The following is a 14,231-nucleotide window of genomic DNA, read 5'->3' as shown; positions in this document are numbered from 1 at the left end:
GAGTCTTGCTCTGTCGCCCAGGCTGGAGTGCAGTGGCGCGATCTCAGCTCACTGCAAGCTCCGCCTCCCGGGTTCACGCCATTCTCCTGCCTCAGCCTCCCGAGTAGCTGGGACTACAGGCACCCGCCACCTCGCCCGGCTAGTTTTTTGTATTTTTTTAGTAGAGACGGGGTTTCACCGTGTCAGCCAGGATGGTCTCGATCTCCTGACCTCGTGATCCGCCCGTCTCGGCCTCCCAAAGTGCTGGGATTACAGGCTTGAGCCACCGCGCCCGGCCTCATTTTATTATCTTTTATCCTACTTTATAGAACTTGGAAAAGTTTACTTTGCCTAGATTAATGTTAGAAAAAGAATTTGACTCTTTATCTTTCTGAATACATAGTCTGTTTTTCCCACTATATTCTATTCTTTTTATTTGCTTTTTTTTGTTTGTTTTTTTGTTTTTTTTGTTTTTTTGAGACAGAGTCTCGCTCTGTCACCCATGCTAGAGTGCAGTGGTGCAATCTCAGCTCACTGCCACCTCTGCCTCCTGGGTTCAAGTGATTCTCCTGCCTCACTCAGCCTCCCAAGCAGCTGGGATTATAGGTGTATGCCACCACACCTGGCTGATTTTTGTATTTTTGGTAGAGATGAGGTTTCACCATGTTGGCCGGGCTAGTTTTGAACTCCTGACCTCAGGTGACTCGCCCACCTTGGCCTCCCAAAGTGCTGGGATTACAGGCATCCTGGCCTCTATCACTTCTATTTAATGTTTTGATAACTAGATCCAAATTGTTCTTTAAAAGAGAAATACAGACCAGGCACAGTGGCTCACACCTGTAATCTCAGCACTTTGGGAGGCCGAGGTGGGCAGATCATTTGAGGTCAGGAGTTCAAAACCAACCTGATCAGTATGGTGAAACCCCATCTCTACTAAAAATGCAAAATATTAGCTGGCTGTGGTGGCAGGCACCTGTAATTCCAGCTTCTTAGGAGGCTGAGGCAGGAGAATCACTTGAACCCAGGAGGCAAAGGTTGCCCTCCAGCCTGAGCAACAGAGCGGGACTCAAAAAAAAAAGAGAAAAATTCAGTTTAAGATGTATTTTTGTAATGCTATAACAAGTTAGTGCTATTTGTTAATCTTCTGTGTGTATAATGTCACTTGTTTTTAAATGTTTGCTCATAAATATTTAGTAATGTTCGTGAAAAATAATAAAGTCCCATCATCCAGCAAATTTTTTCAGCTAAGCATGTCTTAAGAAAAGCAGAACCTTTTTAAAAAATGTTTAATCTACTAAATTATTTCTCACAGGGCTATGGCATTTCCTCTGTGCCATCTGCTTCCAATTCTAAATCCATAAAAGAGAATAGTAATGCTGCCATCATCAAGAGATTTAACCATCACAGTGCCATGGTCCTGGCAGCTGGACTCAGAAAACAGTTAAGTATAAATGCAGAGGTGCAGTAACTGGGCTTTTCAAGATATCCAGATGGAGTTGTGGTGTTTTGGTTGTGGTTTTTAACGTTAACTTTTTTTTTTCCCTTTGTTTTAAGAGAAGCACAAAATGAACAAAATAGTGAGCCCAGCAGCATGGATGGAAATTCCGGAGATGCAGACTGCTTTCAGCCAGCAGTCAAAAGGGTATGGGCAAAAAAAATATGAACCATTTGGGTCTCAAGTTTCTCCAAATACTTTACGTAACTGCAAGAACTATATATGCTTATTTCCTATGACTCAGTTCTTCTGACCAAGATGTTAAGCATTTAGCTTAAAGTGTATAGCATTACAAAGAGTATTTCCGCAGCTTTGGCTTGCCAGCCAACTTTCCATTGACTCTAGCCTGTTGGCCATTTTTATTGTTTTTTGTTTGTTTGTTTATTTTCCCCACATGTACACATACATATAGATTGTTCTTATATGTGATTTTTGTTCTCTGGGAATAAAATCTTCGTTTAACAGAGGCAATGTGACAGAAAAGCCAAAGTTTCATGTATATGATTTTTAAAAGAAAGTGAATTAGCCCTGTAAACCTAGCATTTCAGAGCTGAAGGTGTCTTCTCATTAAATATTGATGAAATCATTTGAGGTTGTGGAGAAGGATGGACAGAATTAGCTTCTTGTATATTCTCCTGCAACTTTGCCAAGCTATTTTGTACCTCCCTTCCTAATTAGGATAAAGCTTTCTTAGAGAGCAGTCAGGCAATGTGTATTAAACATTTAAAGCTTTATATCCTTAGTTCTACTTGTGGACATTTAGTTCTTAAGAAAGGCATACTAAGATTTAGATAGAAATATTCGTTACAATATCACAATAAAGACAGTAGCAAGGATTCTGTTATCTGTAGTGCATTTATACAATAGAGATATATGCAACTATTAATTATTTTGAAAGCATTAATGATATATTGCATCAAAGAGTTCACAGAACAGATTGTACAGTACAGTTTTATGCACAAAAAATTAGTTTGTGAGCTTTGAAAGGGCCTTCAAATGAATATGCTAAACAGTTATCTTTCAATAAAGAGATTAAGGATAAGTCTTAATTTCTTTCATTTATTTCAGTAATTTAATGTTGTTGTTTGTTTGTTTGTTTTTTTGAGACAGAGTCTTGCTCTGTCACCCAGGCTGGAGTGCAGTGGTGCAATCTCAGCTCACTGCAACGTTTGCCTCCTGGATTCAAGCGATTCTTCTGCCTCAGCCTCCGGAGTAGCTGGGATTACAGGCATGCACCACCACACCTGGCTAATTTTTGTATTTTTAGTAGAGACGGAATTTTGCCATGTGGGCTAGGCTGGTCTTGAACTCCTGGCCTCATGTGATCTGCCCACCTTGGCCTCCCAGAGTGCTGGGATTACAGGCATGAGCCACTGTGCCGGCCTATTTCAGTAACTTAATGTTTTTACAGGCGTGTATTACCTGTAAAATTAATAAAGCCAGTAAGGTATTTCTTTTTTGAACTAAAGCAAAACTAAAATATAAGTTATAAAGAAGTTAGAGAAGAAATCTATTAAGTGATGCTTTCTTTGTATACTGTTGCACTGAGTACCCTTGATTCTTGGTGGTGAACAAGTTATCAGAAATTTCTTGGCCAGGTGCCATGGCTCATGCCTGTAATCCCAGCACTTTGGGAGGCCAAGGTGGGTGGATCACTTGAGGTCAGAATTTCTAGAACAGCCTGGCCAGCATGGTGAAACCATGTCTCTACTAAAAATACAAAAATTAGCCAGGCGTGGTGACGTGCACCTATAATTCCAGCTACTTGGGAGGCTGAGGCAGGAAAATCACTTGAACCTGGGAGGTGGAGTTTGCAGTGAGCGGAGATCGCACCACTACACTCCAGCCTGAATGACAGAGCAAGATTCCATCTCAAAAAATAAAAAAGAAATTTATTTATTTGTGTGAATTTTTACAAATCAGATACTTCTCGACTTAAATGGGTCTACATCCCAGTAAACTCATCAGAAGTTGCAAATACTGTAAATCGAAAATGCATTGAATACACCTAATGTATGGAACACCATAGTTTAGCCTATCCTACTTTAAACGTGTTCCGAGCACTTAGATTAGCCTATAGTTGGGCAGCATTACCTGCTGTAAAGCGTATTTTGTAATAAAATGTTGAATATCTCATGTAACTCATTGAATACTGAAAGTGAAAAACAATGTATGGCTATTCAAAGTATGGTTTCTCTACTGAATGTGTATCACTTTGACACCATCATAAAGTTGAAAACTTCCAAGTCAAACCATTATAAGTCAGGGGCTATCAGTATTCAGTAGTAAATGCTGGCTCTAACTATTCTTCCAAGTCAGTGGTTGACTGCTCTTTATTCTATAAAGGGTTACAATTTATAGATTATCTCACTTGTAGAATGAGAGATTCAGAATTAATAGCAGACAGAGTCCCTACCTTGATGGAGCTTTCAGTTAAGTCTGAAAGTCAGGTGACCTAACTAGGCCTTGGCATAAGTTTAGGATTTGGATTGTTAACGGGAGCTTGGGTAGGGACATGTCATAGGTAAGGCGACAGCAGGGGTAGAAATAAGCTTGACATATGTCAAAAATCATGAAGACATCAGTAATCTTTGAAGTTGGCTGAAGGGTATAGGGTTGAGAAAGTAATAAAAAAAGAAAAAAAAGTTAGGCTGAGTCTAGGTGAGGATGTGTTTCTCTGAGTATCATATGAGGAGGTCAGATTTGTTCTGTACCATAAAGGGACTATTTAGAATCTTAAAGTTGGAGCAATTTAAAATGTTAAATTTTCAGATTGACCTTATTTGAGATATAGTTAATAACCTGAATGTTCTGATTCTAGTCTTGGTAGTCAGTAAGAGTTGACCAGATGAATTTCATAGCTTTGTAGAGGAAGACATTGCAAGGCTGATTTGCACAAATGTTTACATAGATCATGTATCTTTCATAAGTAATATGTTTTTATTATTACAAGGCTGTAAAAATTTAAGCAGGTTGTTACTAGCACAGGGGGTAACAGATTAATGAAATTAATGAATAAAATTAGTAAAAATAAAGAGTCCAGAAGTAAACCCAAATACATGGAGGAATTAAGCATATATATGATACACATGACATTTTAAAAGTCAGTGAGAAAAGATGAATTATTTTACAAATGGTGTTAGAAGGACTGATCAATAATTTTGTTAAAAGAAACTTAGATTCCCAGGCCGGGCGCGGTGGCTCACACCTGTAATCCCAGCACTTTGGGAGGCCGAGGTGGGCGGATCACGAGGTCAGGAGATCGAGACCATCCTGGCTAACACGGTGAAACCCCGTCTTTACTAAAAATACAAAAAATTAGCCGGGCGAGGTGGCGGGCGCCTGTAGTCCCAGCTATTTGGGAGGCTGAGGCAGGAGAATGGCGTGAACCCAGGAGGCGGAGCTTGCAGTGAGCCAAGATCACGCCACTGCACTCCAGCCTGGGTGACAGAGCGAGACGCTGTCTCAAAAAAAAAAAAAGAAAGAAAGAAACTTAGATTCCGTATTTTACTCCTAATCCAAAATAAATTCTGAGTGGATCCAAGATTCAAGCAAAAATTAAGCCACAAGCTGGGCTTGGTAGCATGTGCCTATAATCTCAGCAATTTAGGAGGCTGAGTTCAGCTGGGGAGATGGTGATTTGCGCCTAGGGGAAAAAAAAAAAAAAAAAGCCCCAGATGTATAAGCAAAAAGCAGGCAAAGAGGCAGATTTTTTTTTTTTTTTTTTGAGATGAAGTCTTACTCTTGTCGCCCAGGCTGGAGCGTAGTGGCGTGATCTCAGCTCACTGCAACCTCTGCCTCCCGGGTTCAAGCGATTCTCCTGCCTCAACCTCCCAAGTAGCTGGAATTACAGGCGTGTGCCGAGGAGATGGTTTTTTTATAATTAAAAAAATACCAAACTGGAAGATAAAGTATTTACAACACATAAAGTAAAAGACTGTTTCCTTAATATTTAAAAAAGTCTTATTTTTTAAAAAGTACCCAATATAAAAATAGCGGTCAGCATAACATCATTCATTTGGGGAAAAAATAATAAAATGTAAACTTTCACCTACCAGATTGGCAAAAGTAAAAAGTTCAGTAATACTTCATGTGGTCAAAGTGTAAGAAAACTAGTACTCCTAAGTATTGGTTGAGAAAATTGGTTCAACCATTTGTAGAACAGTCATCTCTAGGAAGTGAAGCTCATGGTGGGAAGACTTCATTTTTTACTCTCTGTACAGTTTTATTTTTTCAGTCATGTTTATTTTGTAAGAGAAAGTTGTGACCAAATAAAAAGAACTGTGTTAATAATTATAGGCGAAATTACAAGAGTCCATTGAATATGAAGACTTGGGGAAAAATAACTCTGTAAAAACGATTGCACTAAACCTCAAGAAGTCAGATAGGTAAGTTTGGTCAATATTAAGCAGAATAGCTATGTAACACAATTCAGTCCAAAATATATCCTGCAAGTACAGCAGTCATGTTTTCATCAGTTTGTCACTATTAAAGTACAATATCCTTTTTTGTTTAAAATTTATGCTTCTCAGGAAAGCAAAAATGATCAAACCCATGACAATAAATGTTGGATCTTTCTGCTGTTGCCTTCTTATTGCCCTTATGGGAGTTAAATTATTTTATTGAAATTATTTTATTGAAATCTCTTTAACTATATAGTTACCGTTTTTTGCCTTGAGGGGAACTTTTTTCTGACTGCTAAAATGTTGCAAAGACAAATGTTGAGCATCTTTACTGTGTGTGATTAGTAATTTCTTCTGTGCTAACCTGCAGGTATTATCATGGTCCAACTCCAATCCAGTCACTACAGTATGCAACAAGTCAGGACATTATTAATTCTTTTCAAAGTATTAAACAAGAAATGGAAGCTTATACACCCCAGTTAACTCAGGTAGGTGACTTCTACTGTTTGAAGACCAGAATTCCCATAGTTTCTCCCTCAGTTTATGAGCACAAGCAGATTGAACTATACAACTAATATTATAATTGGGTTTAAAGACATAGTTCTGATAAATAAATTGAAAAAATCAAGAGGTAGCGAGAAAAGGTGTTTGGCACATTCAAGAGGCATCTGAAGATGATAATGAAAAATAAGGTGATGAATTTTGTGATTTTTACTTCTGTATACTTTTATTGGGAAAATCTCCCAGCTTTCCAAATTCTCTCTGGACATTATTCTCTGAATATTCTGCATGACTCAGGCTCAAAATATGTAAAACAGCTCATCATTGTTCTTTGTTTTTCTTCGTACTTCAGTTGATCAACAGTTTGTCAGTTCTGCCTTCAATAATACTTCTTGATTCTATCACCCTTATTTGGGCAAACCTGACTGATTTTCCATATTGCTACTACAAGTTGCCTTTCTAAAATCACTTATTTTGGCCAGGTGCAGTGGCTCATGCCTGTAATCCTAATGCTTTGGGAGGCTGAGGTGGGTGGATCATGTGAGGTCAGAAGTTCGAGACCAGCCTGGCCAACATGGTGGAACCCTGTCTGTACTAAAAATTTAAAAATTAGCTGGGCTTGCTGGTACACACCTGTAATCCCAGCTATGCAAGAGGCTGAGGCAGGAGAATCACTTGAACCCGGGTGAGGTGCAGAGGTTGCAGTGAGCTGACACCACACCATTGCCTGGGCAACAAGAGCGAAGCTCCATCTCAAATAGATAAATAAATATTTTAAAATAAAAACATGTATTTTATCACTGCAGCTGGAAAATCTTCACTGCCTCCTTTCATTGCAGTAGTCTGAGTGCCTTTGTCTGGCCTGCAAAACTCTTTCTAGTCTGGTCCCTGCCCACTACTCGAGTCTCATCTTCGGCCATAGTCTCCACTACTCCCTTCCACACATGGCCACAGGTTCCGTACTCCAGCCTAACACACTAAGCTGTCCAGAATCTTTTGATCACATTATCTCCTTCATGCTTCCTGTGCTTTGACTCATACTCTTTCTCCTTAGAATACCCTTAGCCCTGTTTCTCCCCCAAGGAACTAATAATTACTCAGGACTCAGCTCCAGTTTCATTGCCTTTGGAAAGTAATCCTTAACTTGTGCAAAGAAGAATTTGTTTTTTCCTTTTCTCCGTTTTTATGAGCACTGAGGCAGAGTGTATACCTATATTATGGTATTTATCACACATCAAGACTTACTTTTTTACTTTTTATTTCAAAATCTCAGATTTTACAGAAAGTGACAGAAAAATGTTTTCCAACCCATTTTGAGAGAGGGTTACAGGCATAATTTCCCTTTACCCCTAAATATTTCGATGTATATTTTTAAAAAACTAAGACATTCTCTTAAGTAACAATACAATTATAGAATTAATAAGTTAACATTGATGATGTATTATCTAGTCTACAGATCTACACTTTCACCAGTTATACCATACATAGCAAAAGAAAACTTTCTGGTCCAGCAGCCAAGCCAGGTTTATGAGTTGTGTTTGTTTCTCATGTGTTTTTAGTCTCCTTTAAAATGGAGTGATTTGTTAATCTTTGTCTTTTCATAACTTTGACACTGAAAGAGTACTGGGCAAATTTTTGTAGAATGACCTTAAATTTCTCTAATGTTTCCTCGTGACTAGATTCACATTAGGCATTTTTCCAGAAATACCACAGAAATAATGTTGTATCCTACTCAGTGTGTCATATCAGGAGGCAAATGATTTGTGTATATCCCAGCTTGTGATAATACATTTTTTCACTTGGTTAAAGGTAGTATTTGCCTGGTTTTCCACCAAAAAGTTAACTACTTTTCGCTTTGTAATTAATAAGTATTTTGTGGAGCTGTACTTTGAGACTATGTAAATACCCCATTTCTCACCAAATGTTTTATTTTTTAATATTATTATCTTTAGAGACAGGGTCTTGCTCTGATGCCCAGGCTGGAGTGCAGTGGCACAGTCATAGCTCCGTACAGCCTCAAACTCCTAGACTCAAGCAATCCTCCTACCTCAGCTTCCTGAGTAGCTGGGATTATATGCATGTGTCACCACACAACAAACTTCCATCTAGTAGTTTTTTTAGAATCATTGACGATTTTTACCTGGAAGAGCGGTTGTTAAATGATGATTTTCTAATTCCATCAGCCCTTCTATGTTATCAGCTGACATGAAAGGAAGAGCATTCCCTTCATTCCCTTCTCCTCTGTTTGTTTTTTATATCAGCATGGATGCATTTATTCTATGAGTTAAACACTGTTGCTATCTTTTTTTTCTTTTATTTTGGTTTTTTTTGTTTGTTTGTTTGTTTGTTTGAGATGGGGTCTCATGTCTCTGTCACCCAGGCTGTAACACAGTGGCATGATCTCAGCCCACTGCAACCTCCACCTCCCTGGCTCAAGCGATCCTCCCACCTCAGCCCCCCAGGCAGCTGAAACCACAGACACTCACCACCATACCTGGCTAATTTTTTGTATTTTTGGTAGAGACAGTGTTTTGCCGTATTGCCCAGGCTGGTCTTGAACTCCTGAGCTCAAGCAATCCACCCGCCTCGGCCTCCCAAAGTGCTGAGATTACAGGCTATTTTTTTCTTTCTGTTAACCAACTTAACATACAGTAAAATTTATTTATTTATTTATTTAGAGACAGGGTCTCACTATGTCTCCCAGGCTGGAGTGCAGTATCACAATCTTGGCTCACTGCAGCCTCGACTAGGTTCAAGCAATCCTCTCACCTCAGCCCCCTCAAGTAGCTAAGTAGCTGGGACTCCAGGCATACGTCACCACCCCTGGCTAATTTTTATATTTTTTTGTGTAAACAGGGTTTCACCACGTTGCCCAGGCTGGTCTTGAATTCCCCACCTCAGCCTCCCAAAATGAAATTTATCTTTTTAAGTCTGCTAGTCTACAAGTTTTGATAAACACATGCTGTTATGTAGCCACCAACAAAATCAAGATTTAAAAAAACCAGTTCTGTCACCTCAGAAAGTCTACCCATGCCCCTTTATAGTCAAACCCTTCCTACCCTCTTCACACAGGCTCTCCTGTGTCTGACAATATCCCCATCATTCTGAGCCCCTCCTTACTTAATGGTGCAGTAAGATAGATGTTCCAGGCTTATCTTGTATTTGCTCCGCCCCAGGCGTGGAATTTTCATTTTAGCACTGAGTGGATTAAGGTTGGAACCAAGATCTGGGACCAGGCACAGTGACTCAAGCCTGTAGTCCCAACACTTTGCCAGGCCAAGGCACGCAGGTCACTCGAGAGTTCTAGACCACCCAGGCCAACATGGCAAAACCCCGTGTCCACCAAAAATGCAAAAATTAACTGGGTATGGTGGTGCATACCTGTAGTCTCAGCTACTCGGGAGGCTGAGGCAGAAGAATTGCTTGAACCTGGAAGGCAGAGGTTGCAGTGAGCCAAGATCACACCATTGCACTCCAGCCTGGGCAATAGAGTAAGACTCTGTCTCAAAAAAAAAGAAAAAAAACATATCTGAGCACTAGGTATACTCATTGCCATTGGGGTGTCATTGTCCTTTCAGCAGAAAGCTAGAAAATACATATGTGTACATATATGCACACATAACCAACTTGGGATTATTTGACCAATTCTTTCAATCTAGACTATAGTTGTCCAGTATCTGGCCCTGGGGCCCAAGTAGACACACGTAACTTTTGTTTTGGGGGTGGTGGTGTTTGTTTGATTTAGAGATGAGATTTCTGTCACCCAGACTGGAGTGCAGTAGCACTATCATAGCTTACTGCAACCTTGAACTCCTGGGCTCAAGCGGTGCTCCCACCTCAGCTTCCTGAGTCACTAGGATTACAATTGTGAGCCACCATGCCCAGCTCTCCCCACATAATTTTTTTTATGCTGTAGTCAGTCTGTTTCTTTTTTTTTGTTTGTTTTTTGGAGTCAGGGTCTTGCTTTGTTGCCCAGACTGGAGTGCAGTGGCGTCATCTCAGCTCACTGCAGCCTCAACTTCCCAGGCTCAAATGATCTTCTCACCTCAGCTTCCCAAGTAACTTGGACTACAGGCGTGCACCACCACGCCCAACTAATTTTTTTGTATTTTTTGTAGAGACAGGGTTTCGCCATATTGCCCAGGCTGGTATCTGACAAAAAGAAGATAGGAATAAAGTGAGCTCCAGTGTCCCCTTGACTCATGGTTGTCCCATACTGTACTTTTACACTAAGTTGAAAAAATGTTTTCATCCAATCTATACATGGATGGATTTCTGCTCATAAAAACTTCATTGGAAAATCTTAGAGATGCTAACCCTGCACTTGCTGTTTCACAAATTATTTGTTCCTCCCTATAGCAGTGCCTCCCTACAGTGCCTGGCATTTGATAGGCACTCATTGAATAGATAGGTCAATTTTTTCCTAAATGTTGATGTTGATACAGTGGGGAGTATATTTTTCCCCCTTTTGCCTATATTTATTCACTTCCTTGAAAACTAAATGACGATTAATAAATTTCTGCTCTGTTGATTCCCCCCTCCCCCAGTCTGCTCTCAAGGGTATGTGTTAGCAAAGCCAGGTGTGGAGTACATACCTGTAGTCTGTCCCAGCTACTCAGGAGGCTGAGGGAGGAGGATTGCTTGAGCCCAGGAGTTCAAGTTCTGCCTGGGCAACATAACAAGATTTTGTTTCTTAGAAAAATAAATTTAACAGTAACAAAGGATACAGGTTAACATGTTGTTTTACCTGTTTCCTTAAACTCCATTTTACCTTCAGTGGTAAGAGTTCCCAAGTTAAAATTGAATTGGTACTTAAGAAAGGGCTTTAACTAGGGAAAACCTTGGGAGTTTTGAGGTCCCTGTGGACTTGCCTGGCATGCCTGGAAGATTTGTAGGTATCATCTTTCTACACAGATTGTGTTTCTGCCCTCAAGGAAAATAGTTCACTTTGATCACTGTAAATGATGTAGTATTTAAACAAAAGTAAAACACTTCATCTTTTGCTCTAAAACTAAAATTTAAGAAAGAAAGGTGGCAAAAAAAAAAAAGGAAAACCAGTTTTTCTGCATTTTCATTTTTTTCAGGTTCTCTCAAGTAGTGCTGCCAGTAGTACCATCACAGCACTGTCACCTGGAGGGGCACTTATGCAGGGAGGAACACAGCAAGCCATAAACCGTATGTGCTGGGCCATCTTCTACTACTATCTTTCTGCCTAAATCAGCTTTAAAAACCAAGCAGGGGGGAGTGCTGAACTTTTATTGGTTTTTCCATGGAATAATCCTGGGATTTCTATTTTGTAGATTTGTTTTTATACATTCAGATTCTGAAACACATCTAGACAAGATCTTAGGTTTCAGAACTGTCTTACTATTACAAATAGTGGTACATTGCTAGTTTCTCTAATATCATACTAAAAGCTGCTTTCTTCTCCCCTACCTCTTAGAATAAAGGGGAAACCTGAACATTTCTTTAAAATCCCAAGAGCTTTTAAATTTTATGATCTCTCAGCCCCAAAATTACTAACTTATCTGAAAATAGCATATCCTGGTTTGGCATTGACAGAGTATATGTTCAAGTTTATTCTCTGAGTGGTCATTTTTTTCAATTCTGTATATATGTTAAAATAGCTCTTACCCTGTGGACCTCGTTCTTCTTTTGCAGAGATGGTGCCAAATGATATTCAGTCTGAATTGAAACACTTATATGTAGCTGTTGGAGAACTTCTACGGCATTTCTGGTCCTGCTTTCCTGTTAATACGCCATTCCTAGAAGAAAAGGTTAGAACCAGTTCTGAAGACAGCCAGATAATTGTGGTAGTGACTTATGAGATGTTTTGAAATTGGACAGTTTCATTAAGTCTTTACCATGTGACAGACACTGGGATAACTCTTTTGCATACATTATTTCATGTAAACCTCACAGCATCTTTATGGAGTAGGTATTGGTACCCATTTTATAGATTAGGAAACTGAGATTGAGACCAGTTTCATAACTAATAATCATATGACTTAAAGCTTGTATCTACCTCCAAGCCACTGTGAATAGAGACCCAAAACAAATTACATCATTAAAGTTGTTTATATTTGATACGTTTTTCAGGGATAGCAAAATCCAAAGTAAGAACTGACAACAAATATAGCACTAGCTATTTAACACTAAAACCCCTTTAACCCATTAAAGGACAGTTGACAAATGGAAAAATGTAACATTAATAGTAATATTATAAATTGGTCTTATAAACCATGATTAAGTAAAAGATAAAGACCTCATTAAGAACAATAGGCAAACACTTTACAAGCAACTCACTAAAGAATGGAGTGACCTAGGAAGATTAAGGGGAAATGCTCACACTCACCAGCATGCAGATAAATTAAAGCTACAGTAAAAGAACATTTTGGCCAACGATGGTGGCTCACACCTGTAATCCCAACACTTTGGTGGGGCCGAGGTGGGAGGATTGTTTGAGCCCAGGAATTGGAGACCAGCCTGGACAACATAGCAAGACTCTGTCTCCAAAAAATGTATAAATAAATTTTTTAAAAGAATATTATTTTCACCTACTAATTTGCAAAAGAACAAAAAACTTAAAATGAGCAATGTTGACCATGTTGCCAAGATTCCTTTCTTCCACTGCTAGTGTTTTTTTAGGTGCTTTTACTTCAGCATGCAAATGAAACTTCAAATGAAATTCAACGTTTAGAAATTTAGGAAATAATTAGGAATGCAAATACTTAGCTAGAGATGGTCTATCACTGTCTAAGATAGAGGAAATGGCCTAAATATCTTCCAGAAGGGGGTTGGTTAGAGAAGCATTTGGTATATTCATACACTGAAAGACAATAATTATTTTGGTTTTTTTTATTGAGACAGGGTCTCATTCTGTCACCCAGACTGGAGTGCAGTGGAGTGATCTCAGCTCACTGCAGCCGCTACCTTCTGGGCTGAGGTGATTCTCCACCTCAGTGTAGTGGTATGAGCCCCTACACCCAGCACTTTGGGAGGCCGAGGCAGGCAGATCGCTTGAGCTCAGAAGTTCGAGACCAGCTTGGGTAATGTGACAAAACCCCGTCTCTACAAAAATTACGAAAAGTAGCTCAGGTGATCACCTGAGCCTAGAGAGGTCAAAGCTGCAGTGAGCCGTGCATGATCTTGCCACCGCACTCCAGCTTGGGTGACAGAGTGAGACCCTGTCTCTAAATGAATGAATAAGTGAATGAGTGACTATTTCAATGAGTTGAGTTTTTTTGTTTGTTTTTGTTTTTTCAGACAGAGTGTCACTCTGTAGGCAGGCTGGAGTGCAGTGGTATGATCTCAGTTCACTGCAACCTCCACCTCCCGGGTTCCACCAATTTTCCTGCCACAGCCTCCCGAGTAGCTGGGACTACAGGCATGTGCCACCACACTCAGCTAATTTTTGTATTTTTAGTGGAGACAGGGTTTCACCATGTTAGCCAGGATAGTCTCAATCTCTTGTCCTTGTGTTCCGCCCACCTCGGCCTCCCAAAGTGCTGGGATTACAGGCGTGAGCCACCGCGCCTGGCCAAATGAATGTTTATGACTGAAAGATGTTCACATTGAAGCGTTAACAATGGGATATAATTGGTATATTTATTTTCTTTTTATATTTAAATTCTACAAAAAAAGTAACTTTCATATGTAGAAGTTTGTTTTTCTCTTGGTCTCTACAGCTTCTTTGAGATTTCTCTGTAATTTATTGTTTCTCATCTTTTATAGGTAGTGAAAATGAAAAGTAATTTGGAACGATTCCAAGTTACGAAGCTCTGCCCATTCCAAGAAAAGATTCGGAGACAGTATTTAAGCACAAATGTAAGGCAGCAATCTGATTTTTGCCT

General features: G+C 39.6%; 1 protein-coding gene across 4 annotated transcripts in view; it reads left to right on the top strand.

Annotated features, from left to right (window-relative positions):
- GTF2H1 (general transcription factor IIH subunit 1) overlaps positions 1 to 14,231 on the top strand; it is a 53,410-nt gene that overhangs the window by 26,595 nt on the left and 12,584 nt on the right. For all 4 annotated transcript variants that reach the window (XM_025355490.1, XM_025355493.1, XM_025355491.1 and 1 more), the window contains 7 exons: positions 1,292 to 1,419; positions 1,534 to 1,621; positions 5,774 to 5,862; positions 6,248 to 6,365; positions 11,463 to 11,553; positions 12,040 to 12,155; positions 14,113 to 14,205. In XM_025355490.1, coding sequence (XP_025211275.1) covers positions 1,292 to 1,419; positions 1,534 to 1,621; positions 5,774 to 5,862; positions 6,248 to 6,365; positions 11,463 to 11,553; positions 12,040 to 12,155; positions 14,113 to 14,205 — 723 coding nt within the window. The remainder of the gene's footprint in view (positions 1 to 1,291; positions 1,420 to 1,533; positions 1,622 to 5,773; positions 5,863 to 6,247; positions 6,366 to 11,462; positions 11,554 to 12,039; positions 12,156 to 14,112; positions 14,206 to 14,231) is intronic.

The sequence above is a fragment of the Theropithecus gelada genome, chromosome 14 (assembly GCF_003255815.1).
Source record: "Theropithecus gelada isolate Dixy chromosome 14, Tgel_1.0, whole genome shotgun sequence".
Classification (NCBI taxonomy): Eukaryota; Metazoa; Chordata; class Mammalia; order Primates; family Cercopithecidae; genus Theropithecus; species Theropithecus gelada.
Note: the sequence above shows the minus strand (reverse complement) of the source record. Positions and strands in the feature narration are given on the sequence as shown.